Below are 20,481 nucleotides of genomic sequence, written 5' to 3' on the forward strand. Positions count from 1 at the left end.
TACTTGATTTGCGTCTTACCTGCAGTGTCCTGCCATTGGACAGAAGTCTGTGTGTGTTGTCTGGGGTGAGGGGTTGACTGTCTTTTATCCAGCTAATTTTAGGAGTGGGACTTCCATCCACCTGACACTCCAGTAATGTTGTCTTATTAACCAGCACTGTGACCTCATCAGGCAGGTCACCATCAGCTCCACGAATCGAGGGTGGCACTATCAAAATCCAAGTGCACAGACAAAAAAGACAAACAAACAATTCTTTCAGTTGTTGCTCTTAAAATTTTTAGCATAAAAAAAAGTTAACACTCAGGTTGGACTCACACAGCACTCTGACATCATATTGGATTGAATCTTCTCCAGCCTCATTCACAGCCACACAAGTGTATCTCCCAGAATCCTTTGCTTGAGCTCGAGGGATCTGGAGGACTCTTCCGCCTATGTGAGAAATAATGTAAAAAATAAAAAAAACTATGAAATTCTTGTTCAATCGTACAAAACATAGTATCAAAAAATTAACATATTATTTTTCCATGATATAATCAAAATGTTGCAATGTAGCCTCTCACCAGGCAGGATGAGTACTTTATCATTAGAGGTCAGCAGGTGCCCGTCTTTGTACCAAGTGAGTACAGGAGGGGGGACGGCATTGGTCTCACAGTACAGGGAGATGGGATTATTAAGAATCACATCCTTCACGTCTCCATTACTACCAGGGCCAGAGTCAGAGTCTCCAAAGCCTCGGAAACTAGGGGGAACTGAGACACAGATAGGATTTTAGTATTATAAACAGGGATAAAGCCTGATAATTATTGCACAAAATTCAAAGATAAAAGGTTTAAAACAAGCCGAAAACGAGATCCAGACATAATATATAAAGCAGCCACTAGGGGGAGACATACTCCTTAAAATTTTTCTTTTGTAAATAGTCTCTTAAAGGTACAATTTGTAAAATTTTTGAAGTAAAATATCCAAAAACCACTAGGCTAGTGTTATATATTTTGTCCAGCTGATTACTAACAATATCTCTAATATTTTCAACTACCTGTAAATCATGAGAAAATTCCCATTCTAAACAGTGACACGGGGCAGTGCAGTCGCCTGTCAATGACGCAGATACCTTTGTTACCGCCTTTACTGACGTAGAAACCACATGACAACAGTGCCGTGGACAAATGCGGAAGTAGAGTCTAGCGTCCAGCAAACCACTAACTCGCTTCAAGCAGTTCCTTATTTACTTCTTGCACGTTTTATGGTGGATTGTGTTAATTATTTATGGAACATAATTACTGTTTACCATCTGCCGCTGGTTCTGTCGACAAGTAAAGCTCCCGTAAACTCATGACCGGAAAAGCGGAAGCGGCGCCGGCGACTGTGTCATAATAAAAGTCCCACTGCTCGTGAGGCGTGTGTTGATCAATCGCTCCAGCTCCTCGTTCAGCTCCACAACACTCGCTCCTGCTCTACTTCATACTACAGTAACGTTAATAATCGCATCCACGAACATGAGTTCTTCCAGACTCCAATCCCTATTCTTTTGCACCGTCCGTTGAGATGGAGACCACATGTCCCAAGTTTCCACTCTAAAACTTTACGTCATCAAACTACGCCTTTGTTTTGAATAGGCTTCTAGCGACCTCTAGCGGTAAAAAATATCACAAATTGTACCTTTAAGGGCTGCATTTATTTAATCAAACATACAGTAAAACATTAATATCGTGAAATAAACTGTTTTCTATTTTGATATATATGTAATTTATTCCTGTGATGGCAAAGCAGAATTTTCAGCAGCCGTTACTTCAGTCTTGAGTGTCACATGATTTTTACAAAATTATAATATGCTGATTTGGTTCTTAACTTAGAACATTCAAAAGAACAGCATTTATTTGAAATAGAAATCTTTTGTAACATTTTACATGTCTTTACTGTCACTTTTAGTTAATTAAATGCACCACTGCAGATAAAGTATTTAAAAAAAAATCATATTGACCCCAAACTTTTGAATGATAGTGTATATTTAATTTGGCATTCTGAACTTGTAAAACCCTGTTCACCTTGTATATTTACATCAAAGTCCTTCTCATCCTCTCCAGCAATGTTGGTGGCTACACAGGTGTAACGACCTGTATCAGACACCTGAGTGTGTTTAATCTGAACTATACGACCATTTGCTGTGATAGTGAGGTGACCATCTGCTTTCAGGATCTGCGGAGAGAGATAAACACAGAGGAGTGACAACTCAAAACTCCACCGAAATTCTCATAGGAGTGAAAAACAGCATAGTTTTGTCATATACTGTATGTATTTCTCACCTGGCCATCCTTGTACCACACTAGCGTAGGTGTTGGGATAGCCTGAGCTTCACACTCCAGAGTTAGGGTGTTGTTAACTTTGATTTTCACCTCTTTAGGGGCCAGACTCTCTCCTGGGATGTCGTTTTTATTGATGACTGGAGGAACTGCAAGAAAGAAACATATAAATAGGTACAGATAACTGACAAACAAAAAGTTATATTCATCTACACCAAAAGGTGGCGATGTAGCTCAGTTCTCACACGCACCAAAAACTTTGACCTCATAGTTCTTCAGTGTCTCTCCAGCCTCGTTAGTCGCAACACATGTATATCTCCCAGCATCCTCTTCCTTAGCATTCAAAATCTGCAAAGTGCGACCACCTGTCACAAGATACAGTAGTAAGCGAGCTGGTCGCATAACAAATGTTGGATCAGAACATCTGAATTATTTTATGTTACTGATTCATAAAGAATTCTGACCTGGAAGTACCCTGACGTTGCGGCTGGATTCAAAGGGTGTGCCGTCTTTGAGCCAGGTGATGATGGCAGGAGGGTATGACTGGGCTTCGCAAACAAGAGATGTAGGACTATTCAGTGTCACAGTAACGTCTTCAGCTGAACCTTCTGGACCAGAACCGGCGATGGTGGGAGAAACTGGGAGTGGAAACATAAATAAGTACACAGACAAGACTACAAAGAGTCATTTCAATTCCACCCATCCAAACATACCTAACACATTGAGGTTGAAGTGTCTGCTCCTGTCTCCAGCGCTGTTAGAGGCCAGGCAGCTATACCTGCCTGTGTCGGCCACTTGTGATCCACTGATCTGCAGGAAACGCCCATTTGACATCACCTGCAGCCTTGAGTCACTAGCCAATGGTTGACCATCCTTCAACCACGTGATCTCTGGAACTGGATTACCTAGACAACACAAAAAATTGGTTAATAAGTAGTAAGAGATCAAGACAGAAGAAAGGTAATCTTGTGATTTGTGTCACTTACCAGTGACCTCACAAGCCAAAATGATGTTCTGTCTCTCCTTCACTTTCACATCCTCCACTGTGCCCTCATTTACAATGCTGGGCGGCACTGAAGTTGGCAGAATAAAGATGACAATAAACATTTCAAAGTCTAGAGAGATTCCTAAACAACGTTTTAAGCACCGCATGTACGCTCCTCACTGAAAGCTGCTCCAAGCAGTTGGTAACAAAACTATGCTAACCTCTAAACTATGCTTCTTGGATCCATTGATAATAAACAAATCCCAGAGTACAAGTGAAAATATGCATCCAAGACTGTAGATGTCAAGGAAAATGGTTTAAATATAACTGTATTCAAAAAAAAAAAAGAGTCGAACGCTCATTTGATGTACATTTTAGACACAATCTTGTCAATATCGACTGTTTTTGCTCTATTCTGTTAACAAAAATATTTCCAGAGTCAAGCTTAAGCAAGCTCAACATATTTTTATGTTTTATTGAACCACATAAAATACATCAAGTTTTTATGTGTCTTGAAAAAGCCAAAAGCTAACAAGTACTGTGTTTATTTTTAAGTATTATCTTGATTAACAAAATGGTAAAGCATCATAAACTTGTGTTGGCCAGAGAGCTTATTTTCTACAATTATCCAAATCCGAATGGTAAAATCCTATTGGCTTTTTTCGAGGGAAACATGGTAATGCTAACTTCCGGGTTGTGCTACAAAAATATGTCATCCTCACAGCACTCTTTTGGAATAATATCTAAATATTAGTTAGTTTTCATGAGAAGTTAGCTGCCTATGTAAACAGCAAACAGACAGCTACAGAAAACAACCCTATTTTTAAAACTAGTGCTGTGTTACCCAGGACATTTAAGTCGAAGTTCTTTCGCTCCTCTCCAGCAGAGTTGGACACGATGCAGGTGTATCGCCCAGCATCCTCACTTGCAGCATGCATCAAACGCAGGCCTCTTCCTCCTGAGATCATTACAGACATATATCAGACTCATCTCCTGCCACAGTAACTGGTCACAGCACAGGTGGCTGAATGATATAATGATTTCTGCACACTGAATTAAAAGGATAGGCCATTTGTACTTCTCTAAGGGAATTACTTAATCAGCTATAAATCAAGAACCTGTGATTTACTCAGAGAAGAAATGCATCTGCAGAACGAATAACAAGTTTCACTTTGTCTTTGAAAAAACAGGCTTCATAAATGTCCCTATTGTTTTGTAAGAAACGGGAGACCTAAAGTTAACAGCTGTTCAAACAGAGCTTAACCCATCAACACAAGCCAAATGTCCCATTTTCACTCTTTAAACGAGTAATTATCACTCCCCAGGTGACCGCTAAGCTGATCACCTGAACAAATACGTCATTCTCTTTCCTCCCCTGGTGTCCCTTTCTTTTACAATGAGGAAAGGAGTATGTGGTCAGCCAGAAATGATATACAGCATCTTTGGATGAGCTTTGCAATACAGGCAATAAGGCTAGCAAGCCTTCTAATCCTCAGTGGCATGGCGATATTACCAACTGAATATGTGATCAATAATGTGTCTATCCTACAAATTCTGGTCTTGTTTTCTGTCCAGATCCATGTCTTTGTCTGTGGCATACCGGCAGACAGTCTGAGAATAGCTCAGCACAGATTCATTTACAATGTGGTTCATTTATGCAGGTGACCTTCGGTGGTTTATGATGTCTAAGTTTACAGTGATGGATGTACCTCATACTTGCTGTTGGCGGAGGATCGGATTCTGTTTACACTGGAAGCCGATAATGGAGAGTTTGAATGTTCAAATACGAGAACATCTGTCTAGCTATTTTTCTTTTCAGTTACCCCATGACCTGTGGCATTTGGCTGCTTACTGAAGCTATCTTGTTACACCTATTTGAGTTATTACACCTGGTTAACCTAATCCGTTAACTGGTACTGGGCTCTTTACCTAGACTCAGTGGTGCAGACATTTTGGAGCAAGACAAATGCATTCATTAAAGAAGGAGTTGGTACCTGAGATGACCCGAACAGAGCTAGACATGCTGATCGGCTGGCCGTCTTTGAGCCATGTGATGGCTGGTGGTGGCATTCCAGAAGCTTCACAGGTGAGAACAACTGGGCTTTTCACAACAACACTCACATTCTCAGGCATCTGCGTCTGGCCGATGATGGTGGGAGGAACTGAAGAGATGATGCAATAAAATGTCAGTATATGTGAATGACAAAAACAGCAACAAAAAAACTATACAGCAGAATTTATATAACACTTAAAAAATACTAAATAATAGAATAAAATTACACATAATATTAAAATAATAAGCAAAAATCACTTAAACGTTTGGAAGAGCAGTGGAAATTCATTTGCAGTGGATAATCCATTTGGTGATGCTAGTGGCTGAAAAACTACACATAAAGAAAACTGACTTTTTTCTCACCATGAACATTGACGTCATATTTCCTGTCTGCCTGTCCCGCCACATTGACAGCGATACAGGTGTATCGTCCGGTGTCGGCCACTTGAGCATCGTGGATGCGTAAAAGTTGTCCCTCATTAAGTATTTGAGCTTTGCGACCAGTGCTCAGGGGTCTACCGTCTTTCATCCATGATATGGCAGGTCTGGGCACCCCGTCTGCTTCACACTTCAGAGTGATATCTCCACCTCGCGTCACTGTCTCTTCATTCTGATTTGAGGAGCTGATGGTTGGACGAACTGTTTGGAGTGAAGTAAGGAAGAAACATAGTGGAATAAAAACGATTACTGTATCTTTGTGAGGTGAAAGTGAGTTCATATTATTCGATATTGATATTTATCAGGGTATTCATTTCTTTCCATTATTGGGGAAGGAAATGCATTCCACATGTTTGATAGACCTCAGGAATTTTCAGTGTATGTTTAGCGATAGCTTTTATCAAATGCAAATGTGAAATGCTTGTGAAGTTTATGTGGATTGACCTCATACACATTGTCCTTATTTTTTCAGGTAAATATCGATACTGATATATCACATAGTCCAAGATTGAGCGTTAGTGCCTGTAAAGTGAGAGAAGACGCTGTACCGTAGACTTGCAGATTGTACTCTTTCATCGCACTACCAGCTGCACTGGTGGCCAGACAGGTGTAAGAGAAAGCATCTGCCTTCTCAGCACTGGAAATCTGCAGCTGCCGCCCACCAGAAAGAACACGCACACGTGAATCTCCCTTTAGCTCTGAGCCTGATAGACACACATAATAGTTTACAAACTTATATTAAGGGTTTGATGATATACGCTAAGCATCACTAATTATGTGACTAATTATGAGAGTATGAGCATGATGAGGAGTATTATAATATGTAGGAGGATGGTAATGATGAAAACAGTCATGCTAAGCCTCACCGCCTTTCTTCCAGGTGAGACTGGGAGGAGGGATCCCACTGGACTCACATACAAGTGTAATGAGGCTGCCCTCAATCACAGTCAGAGAAGACACCTCATCAGATCCACGGATACTGGGAGGAACTGGGGAAAAACAAATAATAGAGGGAGAAAGAGAAAGAATTGCATCATACATTATAATTTGACTCAAGTTCAGAGTTTATAATATCATATTTTAAGCACTCACCCCACACGTTCAGGTTATAGTGCTTCTCTGTTTTTCCTGCCACATTGATTGCCTCACATGTGTACCTGCCTGTGTCCTGGACCTGAGCACTGGTTATCTGCAAATACAAAACAGTTATCAAATGAATACCATCTAATGCCTTTTAAAAGAGAAGAACAACAATCCAAAAGGCTCTTCACTTGCTTCATGATGCTAGGTATGGATCCTATGGTATGTGACTAGGGACCTGCTGCTGTTGCAAGTACTAGACCTACCAGTAGTGACTGGCCCAAGTCAAAACAGGCAGCTTACAGGCTGATGTATTTACTATACCTTCAGAAAGCTGCCATCCTCTGTCAGGCTTAGTCCTGGTTTTCTATAGAGCGGTCGGCCGTCTTTCCGCCAGCTCAGTGCAGGTGGAGGGATGGCATCGCTCTGACAATGCAGCTGCACTGACTGACCCATCAGAACAGTGTTGTTTACCTCCTCTCCCATGATGTTGGGCGGCACTGAGGGACAAAAACAAACACACAGATAAAATCATCCTTGCTGAATAAAAATATTGTTTTCTTTCAAAACAAATTACTGACCCTAAACTTTTTAACGGTAGTGTAAACACATAGAACATTCCTTTGTATCAACAACTGAGTTACACTGAAATACACAAATGATAATCAAGATTTCATCAAGTTTAGAGTGAAGTTAAGAGTGTTTCCTGAGCTCACCATACACACGTAGGTCATATTCTCTGTGCTGTTCTCCACCTGCATTCACAGCCACACAGGTGTAATGACCTGTGTCACTGACCTGTGCACTAACAAATGACAACACCCTACCACCTGACAATACCTAGTGAGAGAGGAAATCGAAAACTGATATAACATGTTCATAAACTGTAAGTAGAGTAAGTAGAATCCAAACTCCCACACGTACAGACCTGGATGCCATCTGAGAAGCTGGAGACAGGTCTGCCCTCTTTAAGCCAGGTGAGGCTGGGCATGGGAACTCCTGAGGCTTCACACTCTAACCTGACTGGCTCATTCACCACCACTGTTATCATTCCTCCTTTACTAGAAATGGAGGGAGGAACTAATGGAAAGAGAGAGGGAACATTATTAGGTGATCAAAATCATGAAAGAAATAGGTTAGGAAAGAGTTTCACACAGCCAGACTTTTGATTGAAATGTTGTTTCACACTCACCAAACACCTGCAGACTGTATGTGAGCTCAGTGCTGCCGGCCACATTGATGGCCACACATTTGTAGAGTCCAGCATCTGACACCTGCGCACGGTCAATCTCCAGCACCTGACCTCTGCTCAGAATGTTAACACCTGCAGCGCTCGTCAATGGACGACTGTCTTTATACCATGTCACAGCTGAAGCAGAAAAGGCATAAGAGAAAAAAATTGTCTATACCACCTGTACTTTTGTAAACTACTAGCCAGTTCAAATGTAATATTGCCCTAAAAAAGGAGAAATGTAATATGACTCACCTGGCAAAGGACTTCCTGTTGCCTTACACTTCAGCTGAATTTGGAAGCCAGCAAGGATGGTTTCATTGACCGTCTCTCCAGCATACTGGATGCTGGGAGGTTCTATAAAACACATGCACAAATTTCAATCAATCAATCATATATATATATATATATATATATTACACATACACAATACACATATATATGTGCTAGCTGTTTTTATAAGTATATTCATTCTTACCATGCACACTGAGGCGAATGTGCTGTTGTGCCTCGCCTGCTGCATTAGTTGCCACACACGTATATTTCCCAGCATCCTCCAGCCTGGCCTTCTTTATGTGCAAGACCCTGCCTGCGGATTCCAGCTACATGCCAGATGGTAAAATAAAAAGAGAGAGGAGAGAGTACATGTGGTTATGTAAACCTCCTCAAACAATTAATTTTCTTTGAAAAGCTTTTGTCATTCTTTAAAGTCTGACCTTCAGAAATTCTTGTGTTGTGTCCACAGGACGGCCATCTTTGAGCCATGTAATGCTGGGAGGTGGAATTCCACTGACCACACACTGAAGGCTGATTGATGTGTGGAGGACCACTGACCTCTCAGCTGGACCGGTAGAACGGATAGCTGGGGGGACTGACAGACAAATATTAAAGAAATAAAACAATGCAATTTTACTATAAATGTACCTGTAACTTTTTTGTTACTTTGAGGAAACTGAAATGTCACCTTAGATCTTCCTCTCTGAGAGCAGGTAATGTAAAAATCAAATAAAAATATTAGAAAAAATGACAGATGTTAAATAAAAATCTATAATGATCATTACCATGTACAGACACTTTAAACTCTCTCTCTTGTTCTCCAGCCTCGTTGGTCGCTACACAGTGAAAGAGTGCTGTATCAGACACCTGAGCACGAGAGATGACCAATCGACGACCATTTGATGTTATCCGCACCCCTTCGCCCTGCCTTACTGGTACACCATCCTTTAACCATCTACAGAGAGAGAGAGAGAGATGCAGATGAGAGACATTTCAATTCTGCATTTACAGTTATTAATATTTGTGCATGTACTGAAGTCCTCACGTAATAGTTGGAGTAGGTGTGCCTGTAGCGTAGCAGTCCAGCTCTAGGATATTGTTGAGGATGACCGTGGCATCTGTGGTGTCACTTGCCCCATCAACAACAGGAGGAACTGAATACACACACACACACACACACAAATTATGGTCAAACACTACAGCATCTCCGGAACTGTAAACCAAACAATGCACAAATCAACCATGTCTTTGAAATAATGCGTGATAAACTCACATCATGAAAACACACACAGAGTTAATGAATGCCACATGCTTGGGTCACATGGATACTGACTCTACCATTGCCCTTTAATCTTGCTTAATCTTTTATACATTTCCTTCATTTGTTGTTAACCAGTTTACTGGCTCATAAAACACTTTTCTGTTGATTTCCTGCAATTTCATTCCAATGATGCAACACAAATGTCTGATGTAGCGGTCTGTTGGATGCATGTATTAAGACCGCAATGGTGTCCAGATGTTTAGAAGAAAAATGTGCAGGTCGAGACATGATCTGTCGGGCTCATGCACACAACAACAAAAGACATCGAAATTCCTGATTCATGTGGATAGTGAAGGATGAGATGCCTGAAAAGATTTAGAAGTACTTTGTGTTTTTTATCTCCCTGGTCAGGAGACTTGTCTTGAATTTTAACAGAGCACTAAAAAAAAGTCAATGTGTATCATTATACCTAAGACACTGACGTCATATTTGATCTCCCTCTCTCCAGCAACACTGGTAGCCACACAAACATATCGACCAGCATCAGATGGAAGCGCACTGAGGATTTCGATTTTGCGACCCTGCTCTAGAACACGCAGGTTCTCTCTAGCAGCCACCGGTGAACCATCCTTTAGCCAGGTCAGTGAGGGAGGAGGATGACCTTCAGCTTCACACTCCAAAATCAGAGATTTACTGAGCACAACCTTCATGTCTGTGGGACCGTCAGAACTGGCAGTGATGGAGGGGGGGACTGAATGATGACAAAAAAGGACACATAAACAAATGTTACCAAAAGCTAAAACTAAATTACACAAAAGTATTAAATTATCTGCATGCATTTTTTCTTTAAAGTCTTTAATATCAATTTTGATTAAATTAATGCAGCCTTGCTAAATAAAAGTTTTTTTTTAATCTGACTGACCCCAAACTTTTGAATGGTATAAGCTTCTATACTACTTTGTTTTGATTTTCTGTTTATTCCTTTCTTATAAAATTACAAGTCTAAAAAAATAAACCAATATACCTTAATAACAATTTAAAAAACAAAACACTAAAGCACTCTTTAGCAAGCCCTCACCATAGACATCCAGTCCATAAATTTTCTCAGCAGTGCCAGCCACACTGGTGACTTTACAGGTGTACTGTCCAGCATCTGACACTTGAGCTCTTGAGATCTTAAGGAACTGCCCTCGGTCCACATACTGCGTCAGTCTGCTGGACAGAATGACCTCTCCGTTCTTGTACCATGTAATGGCAGGGAGTGGCACACCCCGTACCTCACATTCCAGAGTCACCACATTACCCAGCAGAACTGTCACTTCAGAAGACGCATTACCTCCCTTAATGCTGGGTGGCACTGAGTTGGTAGAATGGAAGGACAGACAGAAAAGGCAGGAAATTCAGTATTTAAAATTTTCTCAATTCTCTTGAAGTGAAATCCATATTTAAAATCCAAGAAATTATGAGTAAAATTACCAAAAATACTGAGGTTAAAATCTTTGGACTGCTTTCCTGCTGCATTGGTGGCGCTACACTGGTATCGTGCCTGGTCACCTAAGCGTGCACTCTTTATCTTCAGCTGCTGTCCTCTGTTTGAAACTTCAATATTGGGGTCACCCAAAAACACTGGCCTAAAACACAGAGTGAAAAGGACAAATAATGCAAATTCCCCTAGTATTGTTTCAAAATGTAAGAATCGGGGGGAATTCTCTGATAATGAATTGCGCCCCGCTAGTGTTTATTTGGAGGCACAGCGTTGATTTAGCACCTTATTAGCAAAAGGAATTAAGCAAATCAAGTAAGGATGCAAACATTCCCAATAGTGAAGAAAGCAATTTGCAAGACACATTTCCCAAACATCTGTGCTGGGTTATGGAGGATGCTAAAATTAATTTACATGCTTTACGTGAGTGGTAAAAGCACAACATGAATTGTAACAGGCAGGAGTTTTGTGAATCTATGATTAGCATAATTTGAAGAGTAAAGATGTTTATTCTTGAAACACTGACGAAAAATTGAACTACTCATGACAAAGCACTATTATATTTAGTACCTGGTTTAACTGGGTTTTGGGTGGTTAGAGAATAAGTGCAAAAGTGGTGCAAATTGGTGAATTCACCCCTCTGTTTTTTCTGGATTAGATATATAAAGTTTTCTTTACAAAGCTTATTGAAGTAACTTACTTCCTGTCTTTGTACCACTGAATTGTGGGAAAAGGATCGCCCTTGACCCTGCATTCCAGAATGATCTCCTGATTAAGCACGACAGAGAGGTCACGTGAACCAACTGTCCCAATGATTGTAGGAGGAACTAAACAGAGGAACGACCATATAATAAGATGTAATATCAGCTCGTAAAAAGACCAAAATCTTAATGTCGTAATTCACAGTAACTGAAAGTTATTACAGAATAACTTACCCAAAACATCTAAGTAAAAGTTTCTCTCTGTGCTTCCAGCAATGTTGATGGCCTTGCAGGTGTAACGTCCAGCATCTACAACAGCCGCTTTCAACAGCTTGAGAGCTTTGCCCTTCTGCAGAATCTGCACATCGCTGCTTGGAACCACCTGGTTAAATGATACAAGCTATTGAGAAATTATAAATAACAACAACATTAACAGAGTTCCTTTAATACTGCAAGTGAATTTTTACTCTACTTATTGACGATATATAAGATAAATAACTAAAAATAATATCAAAAAAGAGTAAAAGTGTTAATAATGATTATCTTTTGTGGAAAAAAATCCTAGAAATATCTGCTATTCTAACATAAATCTGAATCCCTGCAGTGTGATTAGAGATTTCCTAATTGTTGACATTCTGAAATTGATTCTTGTAAAGGCACATTTATGAGAAGCAGTGGGGTTTTTATGACCTGTTCTTGGAGCTCAAACCCAGTGATTGGAGGGAACTAATTTGTGATTGGCCTCATTGAAGGAAATACCACTTTTATTTCTCATTAGGCTTATTTTAACTGGTTTATGCACATTTAACAATGTGAAATGGCATGACTTGATTTTATCCAATGGGAAGTGACTGGATTATAACACATTAGGCTACAATATATCTTTTTATTACATCATTTATATTATTATTATTATTTTTTTTAAATCATAGTCTTGGTTAGGTCTATAATAAGAACTACAGTTCTTGGTTAGGTCTGCAAAAAGGTTCCTTCAGAAGTTTTTTTTCCTTTAATTTATTTTTCTTCTAAACAATCGTGTGCATGGATTATGTACAACAACACCATGAACATTTAGAAAGAATGTAAATGGGGTCAATTTTCATTGCATGTTATTGTTATCATCAGACCCTTGGACAAACGGTGGCAATGTGAATTTGCTTTGAAAAAGCTTTGCGCATCAAGGAGTGAGTTAATAAACAGCAGTACTGACCGCAACTCCATCTTTGTACCAGGTAATGACAGGTACAGGTGTGCCTGTGACATCACACACCAGGTTGGTCGGTTGATTCATCACTACAGAGACATTAGACAGCAGGCCATTGTCTCGAATATCAGGTGGGACTGGATAAAGGGGAAGGAGGAGACAGAGAAGAGAAAGATTGTGAAATGTGCTGAAAGCGAAACAAGCTTAAGACATTTTTAAACTGTTACACTAACCGTTAACCTTAAGCTGGTATTTCTTCTCTGTTGTACCAGCATCATTGACAGCCATGCAAGTGTATTCCCCATTATCCATAGGGGACACTGAGGCCAGGATAAGAAGTGTGCCATCCTCCAAAATAGACACACCTGGCTCATTCCCTGTCAACTCCTGACCATTCCTAAACCACTTTATTACTGGCTCAGGAGTGCCTGCAACAGACAGAACAAAGGGAATTGAGTAACAATTAATAAATACACAACATTTTCACAAAACATTTGTGATATTAAATTAAACAATACTGTGAATATCACAGTGATTTTAATGCAATTTTTTGAACATTATGTTACCTCAAGGCAAAGGCAACTTTAGACTAGATTTGCAATCCTTCCTTGTCTTGCAGCTCATGAGTTTAAGACTGGGATGTTCTGGGATTCAAAACTTGAACTATTTAATTGTGTCATCATTCTCTGCATGGCTTTTTATATATTAAAATGTTTTGGAAAAAATATACACAACCATTTAAAAGTGTGGGGGTTAGTATAATTTTTTTTTTTTTTTTACAGAAATTAATACTTTTTTAATTAGCAAGGATACATTAAAATGATCAAAAGCAAATACATTTATAAATGTTACAAAAAGATTTCTGTATGAAATAAATGTCCTTTTAAATTTTTATCTATCAAACAATATCAACCTTCTGCATTTTGAAATATATTAAAACAAAAAACAGTTAACTTTTACTGTATTTTTGATCAAATTAATGATTTCTGATTATTCAGGTGCAGGTTCACCTTTGGCAGGACAAGGGAAGGCAATCTGCTGGTTAGCCACTCTTTCCTGTAAAGGGCTGTTGAAAGGGGGTTCGGAAACCTCCACCACAGGAGGAACTGTGGAGGGAAGAAGGCAATACATGAGATTTATAGTGCACTTAAAGCCAAATAGCTGTAATCACAACTATAGATGCAGCTGTCTAACAGCTGTCTAACCTTGTACATGTAGCTGAATAGTGGCTTCATCTTGTCCGGCGATGTTGGAGGCCACACAGGTATAGATGCCCTCATCCATAAGCCCCACCTGATTCAGAGTCAGAGCCCCATCTGAGATCCTGTACTGAGACCCGTCCAACAAGGAAGCGCCATCCTTCAGCCAGGACACAGAGGGCTCTGGGACTCCCTGTGCGACACAGGGCAGGTCTATGGCATGTCCCACCTGCACTTTCATGGCTCGAGGACCTGCACGGATGCTGGGAGGAACTGAGAGGGCAAAAAGAGAGAAAGTGGTATTAAGAGTAGATTGAAGTAGAAAACACATCCTCTTGCATAAGTGTTAAACATACGCAGTGATAATACATTTTTTCATAACATGTAAATTGAAGTGATTTGTTGCTCATGAGGCAAAGCTGTGCACAAAAATAGCAACCTGCCCTTATTTGCCCTTGGAAGTTACTGATAATTTTCTCACATCTTTTTTGGGTGTTAATCATTCTGATGAGACATTTGGTAGCTGTGATAAATCAAACAGTTCAATCCCCTTTGGTGTAGTTTTCAATCTCAGACTCAGTTCTGCTAAAGTATCTGCTCACAGTTTTACGGAAAACTATAATTCAAGATTAAAACGACTAAGGGTTTAATTGTAGTCATTATAGATAACTCTATTCAATTTTCACTTACAGATGTGTCTGAGCGTGCTGAGAGTGGCTTATGGTTTATAAGACTCTATAATTATTATCACTCTTCGCTCAGAGCGACTGAGGCACAGCTGATCTCTCCTTCCATGCTTTCTCATACATCATGCCAGCCCTGCTGAAGTTCAAATGTGGTTGTTAGGATGTCAATGAATCTCACTTGGCCTCTTAACATCAATGTAAACACATTCAATGTGCACAGTCACTGTGCAGCATAATTAATTTAAGTAACTATATTTGTTTATGCTTCACAATACTATTTAGGTTAATTGCAGTTAATGTAATATATATTATGATTATCTCTTCATCATGGCACCTATTAGCGGGTGGGATATACAGTATTAAGCAGCTAGTAAACATTTTGTCCTTAAATTTGATGTGTTAGAAGCAGGAAAAAAATGGGCAAACGTAAGGATTTTAGTGAGTTTGACAAGGGCCAAATTGTGATGGCTAGACAACTGGATCAGAGCATCTCCAAAACTGCAGCTCGTGGGGTGTTCCCGGTCTGCAGTGGTCAGTATCTATCAAAAGTGGTCCAAGTAAACAACAGTGGTGAACCAGAGACAGGTTCATGGGTGGCCAAGGCTCAATGATGCATGTGGGGAGCGAAGGCTGGCCCATGTGGTCCAATCCAACAGACGAGCTACTGTAGCTCAAATTGCCAGTTAATGCTGGTTCTGATAGAAAAGTGTCAGAATACACAGTGCATCACAGTTTGTTGCGTATGGGGCTGCATAGCGGCAGAACAGTCAGGGTGCCCATGCTGACCCCTGTCCACCACCAAAAGGTCCAACAGTATCAGAACTGGACCACAGAGCAACGGAAGAAGGTGGCCTAGTCTGATGAATCATGTTTTATTTTTCATCACATGGATGGCTGGGTGTGTGTGTGTGTCACTTACCTGGGGAACACGTGGCACCAGGATGCACTATGGGAAGAAGGCAAGTCGGCTGAGGCAGTGTGATGCTTTGGGCAATGTTCTGCTGGGAAACCTTGGGTCCTGCCATCCATGTGGATGTTACTTTGACACTTACCACCTACCTAAACATTGTTGCAGACCATTTAAACCCTTGCATGGAAATGGTATTCCCTGGTGGCTGTGGCCTCTTTCAGCAGGATAATGTGCCCTGCCACAAAGCAGGAATGTTTAAGGCATTGACTTGGCCTCCAAATTCCCCAGATTTCAATCCAATTCAGCATCTGTGGGATGTGCTGAACAAACAAGTCCAATCCATAGAGGCCCCACCTTGCAACTTACAGGACTTAAAGGATCTGCTAGTAACATCTTGGTGCCAGATACCACAGCACACCTTCAGGAGTCTAGTGGAGTCCATGCCTCGATGGGTCAGGGTTGTTTTGGCTCCTCACTCTGCCTCACACAGTTATATGCGTAACTAGTGATCTGTTTCATTCCTACTGACTACCAGATGCAGTATAAAAACTAGTGGGTGACACTTACCAACATAGTAATGAGGAATTGCACCCACCTTTTAAAAAAATTAAGGCCACTCCTGAAGAATCACAGAACTCATGACATGATGAGCAGCAACATTGATCTTATGAAACTATCAAATGTGCATGGATATGCACAAAAACCTCACCTGCCTGTAGCTTTAGTAATCCTGAAGACATTGATTAGCTTCTTCAGGTGAGTTTGATTAGGGTTGGAACTAAACTCTGCAGGACAATGGCCAGAACTGATGTTGCCTACCCCTGCCCAAGTGGAATGACAAGTTAGACCCCAGGGCATTGGTTTCCCTGCTGCCTTGTAATTCAACATAATTGTCTCTACTATTCAGTTAGACAACCTCTGCTTTGACACAGAAGCACCCATCTTTACTTCACCATAACAGGCAAATAACTGGTCTGACTATCTGAATTGAGTGGTAGTCTCCACATAACATCTCAAGGCACAAACAGGAGACAAAATTTGAGCACTCAAACACAACCCTGAAGAGGTCTGAAAAGAGGCCAACGCAATGCTCTGGTTTATGAACTGAGGAAGAAGGACTTTTGAAAGACAAGAAGGATTGGGATATAGGACCACCCTAAAGCCACTCAGCAACCAACGCAAGCACAACTCGCTAACTGACAGTACATGAAACGCACTGTCTTGCACAGCCTGCTATTTTGTGGGGGCACAAAGAAGCCTGTCCCCAAAGAATACTTCTTAGGAACAAGAAAATATGTTGATAAAATTGAATGAGTGGATGAACTCTTTCTATTGCTCCCTTTTCTAACAGCGAACATTTCCTGAGAGAGACCCAACGAACGAACATTGCTACAGCGTGGCATAGCAATGCCGAGTCTGAACCGCCGGTATCCTAAACATAGGGTTGTGCTATACCTGTGTCCGCTGACAAGTGGCCTCCGACAGCTTTCCTCTCTTTTCCAACAGCTCGGGAACATTAGGCCCAAAGGGTTGCCCGGGAACAAATGGAAGGTCTCTCAAGGTTTTCTTACAGTGTACTCCAGTAGTCATCTAACTCAGCAAGACGGAGCCGTTGATCTGACATGGGCAAAACACTGCAGTGCAGACACGGGTCCTTGAGAGATGTTGAATACCCAAAGACTATGGGCAAGTATTATGACCATTGTCCGGGAGAAGATTATTAGGACAACCAACCAGTGGGAAACCAATGGCAATCAAGCTGTAAGCCATTAACAACCCTTCAGATAGTACTGTAAAAGGTTTTAAGTCAAGCGGAGTGAGGTTAAAGAAGCAAAAAAAAAATACTAATACGATTCCTCTGGGTAGAACTGACTGGCAATTCCAATGAAAATCTCACAAATGAGAAAAATATATCTACAATGGCTGATGGATTGAACTGAAGGAGTATAATATACAATTAAAATGAACAAACAGTTAAAACAACTGAATGAATATTAATTACGTAGACAGCTACTTTTGAAGCACAGCACCAGCCACCGGATAGCACCGAAAGGCAGAGTGCTACCAACGAAAAACCCTCAAATGCAAATCAAATGAAAAATACTCGAAAATAACTGCTTGATCAATCACTACTTCATCATTTAGTATATAGTGAATACCACATGCATGGGTCTCAACTCGATCATTTACAAAGCTACAGGCATTCTACATTGTGTATTGGCCGGTACGCACATATGTTCACTTCTCACATGTTGGCGGTACTCTGACTGCTCACACTACACCCAAAGCCCCCGCCAAACCTAGAGTTTAAACTCTAATTTGAGTCATATATGGTAAAAATGGTACCTGTCTGAACAAAGCATTGATCTTAGCATGAACTACACTGAGCAGAAAAACAAATTACGAAAGTGCTCTGATATGTGCCTGCCCTGGGAAAATGTACATCAGCATGTATGAAACAAAAACACATGGAGGTACTTACCGAGATGAATGTGGTCTATGATGTGAAATTGACTATCAAATACGCAATAATCAGTCATTTAATGATGCTCGTGCAGCATTGTTCTACATGCGGTTTTCAGTTGAAATTTATTTGATAGTTGTGGGTACAAGCAGAGCACTTGAAATCAACTCATGATGTGTATTAAAATACAGCTGATTGAAGCCTGATGTCACCGCAAAACCAATGTGGCAAAGTGATTCATTTAAACAGATGAGACCTGTTTTTTACCACCTCCGGGCTGATGTGTGCTCATAAGAACTTCAATTGCATGAGATAAAACTGTTGTTGCTTTGAATTTCACCTGCAAGCATACATTGTGAGATCATCCAAGTAAATAAATGTGTTCTGTTTCTCTTACCCAGCACGCTGAGTTTGACTGTCTGAGTGAAGTTTCCGGCTATGTTGGTAGCCACACAGTGGTACATGCCACTGTCAGTCACACGTGTTTCTGTGATCCTCATGGAGCCGGATGGCAGCTGAATGTGTCTATGAAAGAAGAGGCCACATTAGAAAGGAGGCTAAAGAGACTAAAATGTTCTTTAACATACTGTGTGTAAAACCACACAGGTGCTCCCGGTTTACAGAGAAGCGTCCGAAATTATACCTCTGTTTACTTTCATGGTCAGCTGAAAATAGAGAGTTTAATTACTGTGTAATTTTTATCTGACCGCAGTCTTTCTTCCTCTAGGCTTTACAGTAAACATCAGCCCATGAAAAAGAATGCAGAAAAAAGCAAGCTACCTGCATACAAGCTTTATAAGGTTTAAAAGATTCAAGAGTCTTATCTATAAAATGCATGTACAATGAGATTTGATTCCATACACCAATTGAAAAACAATGCATACAAAGCTTTTAAATTCACATTTTAAAATTTCAGTACTGACTTGGTATCACTTTTGACAACAGTAAAACACAGAGACATGAGCAATATTGATACCTGGGAGAGAAGGGGGAGATGAGCTGCTTGTCTTTGGCCCAGGTGATGATGGGAGGAGGTATGCTCTCCACCTCACATGGCAGTGTTACATCATCACCCACTGTTACTGACATCTCCAACAGCTTGTCTGAATTATTCTGTATCTCTACTCCACCAACAATGCTTGGCCTGGGCTTCACTACACGTTTACAAAGACATATAGTATACAAGTACAACAGGGTGAGATTGGAGGATGCACCAAACTAACACACAGGAAACAAACAAAGCTGAAGAAAAGAGACATTTTACAGAATCTAAGAACCTCAGAAGACCGGTAAAAATGATCAAGTAGTGATCAAGCTGCTCTAACCGTAGACAGTGAGCTGGACCTTTCTGGAGCTGTATCCGGCAGCATTGGTGGCTGTGCACACAAACTCGCCAGACTCTTCACCACTGGGGGAGACAATGTAAAGACTGCCATCCTCACCCAGTGAAAACACACTGCCAGTCAGATCCAGCAACTCCCCTCGCTGAGGAAACATCATCACACATTAATTTAATAGCAACATCAGGGTGAAATTTGAGGCTGAAATGATGAGCCTGCTAAATTACAGAAAACCTGCAATTTTAGTGGTTTTGTATGTACATGTAAAATTTAAGAAGTCGAAATATCAAACAAGCACCTAACAAAACAATGTGATCTGAAAAGTTTTAGGATTTTGAAAAAAAAATCCCTACCATTATTATGCTACCTAATAAAAAAATAAAAAAATATTAATTAAAAATTACATTTAAAATGAAAACCCGAATGAGACACGTGTACCTTAGACCAAGTGATATCTGGTTTGGGAACTCCATGTGCACGACACGGCAGAGAAATGGGAGTCCCTTCAATGGTACTGAATACTTGAGGGCCGTGTTGAATAGTGGGCATCACTGGAGAGAAAAAAAATTTAGAAACAATTGGTTGAGGATAAGCAAGGACACTGCAACACTACACAGGAGGCATTTCAACAGTTTTAGGATACTGTAGAGGCCATGCACTCTATCTCATTGGTTTCCAATCCTGGTCCTGGAGGCATCCCAACACTTCACATTTTGCATGTCTCCTTTTTCTGACACACCCTTTTCAGGTCTTGGAGTATCTACTAATGAACTGATGACCTGGATCAGGAGTGTTTGATTAAGGAGCCATACAAAATGTGTAGTGTTGGGGTGCCTCCAGGACCAGGACTGGGAACCACTGCTCTATCTT

At 40.6% G+C, this 20,481-nt stretch overlaps 1 protein-coding gene across 3 annotated transcripts in view; it reads right to left on the minus strand.

Moving 5' to 3' along the window:
- The window catches only part of hmcn1 (hemicentin 1), a 91,514-nt gene that overhangs the window by 26,688 nt on the left and 44,345 nt on the right, over positions 1-20,481 (minus strand). For all 3 annotated transcript variants that reach the window (XM_067384101.1, XM_067384099.1, XM_067384102.1), the window contains exons 20-56: positions 20,050-20,162; positions 19,597-19,756; positions 19,248-19,425; positions 18,669-18,796; positions 14,218-14,484; positions 14,023-14,118; positions 13,246-13,440; positions 13,019-13,149; positions 12,043-12,190; positions 11,808-11,934; positions 11,101-11,255; positions 10,703-10,981; positions 10,094-10,375; positions 9,409-9,517; positions 9,149-9,318; positions 8,804-8,958; positions 8,566-8,689; positions 8,343-8,444; positions 8,049-8,225; positions 7,785-7,936; positions 7,573-7,696; positions 7,181-7,356; positions 6,869-6,965; positions 6,643-6,765; positions 6,325-6,480; positions 5,702-5,977; positions 5,280-5,447; positions 4,130-4,243; positions 3,287-3,373; positions 3,014-3,205; positions 2,765-2,938; positions 2,552-2,665; positions 2,304-2,449; positions 2,046-2,196; positions 561-749; positions 316-429; positions 20-207 (exon numbers count right to left, since the gene is read on the minus strand). In XM_067384101.1, coding sequence (XP_067240202.1) covers positions 20-207; positions 316-429; positions 561-749; positions 2,046-2,196; positions 2,304-2,449; positions 2,552-2,665; positions 2,765-2,938; positions 3,014-3,205; positions 3,287-3,373; positions 4,130-4,243; positions 5,280-5,447; positions 5,702-5,977; positions 6,325-6,480; positions 6,643-6,765; positions 6,869-6,965; positions 7,181-7,356; positions 7,573-7,696; positions 7,785-7,936; positions 8,049-8,225; positions 8,343-8,444; positions 8,566-8,689; positions 8,804-8,958; positions 9,149-9,318; positions 9,409-9,517; positions 10,094-10,375; positions 10,703-10,981; positions 11,101-11,255; positions 11,808-11,934; positions 12,043-12,190; positions 13,019-13,149; positions 13,246-13,440; positions 14,023-14,118; positions 14,218-14,484; positions 18,669-18,796; positions 19,248-19,425; positions 19,597-19,756; positions 20,050-20,162 — 5,837 coding nt within the window. The remainder of the gene's footprint in view (positions 1-19; positions 208-315; positions 430-560; positions 750-2,045; positions 2,197-2,303; positions 2,450-2,551; positions 2,666-2,764; positions 2,939-3,013; positions 3,206-3,286; positions 3,374-4,129; positions 4,244-5,279; positions 5,448-5,701; positions 5,978-6,324; positions 6,481-6,642; positions 6,766-6,868; positions 6,966-7,180; positions 7,357-7,572; positions 7,697-7,784; positions 7,937-8,048; positions 8,226-8,342; positions 8,445-8,565; positions 8,690-8,803; positions 8,959-9,148; positions 9,319-9,408; positions 9,518-10,093; positions 10,376-10,702; positions 10,982-11,100; positions 11,256-11,807; positions 11,935-12,042; positions 12,191-13,018; positions 13,150-13,245; positions 13,441-14,022; positions 14,119-14,217; positions 14,485-18,668; positions 18,797-19,247; positions 19,426-19,596; positions 19,757-20,049; positions 20,163-20,481) is intronic.

This window comes from Chanodichthys erythropterus, chromosome 4, assembly GCF_024489055.1.
Source record: "Chanodichthys erythropterus isolate Z2021 chromosome 4, ASM2448905v1, whole genome shotgun sequence".
Classification (NCBI taxonomy): Eukaryota; Metazoa; Chordata; class Actinopteri; order Cypriniformes; family Xenocyprididae; genus Chanodichthys; species Chanodichthys erythropterus.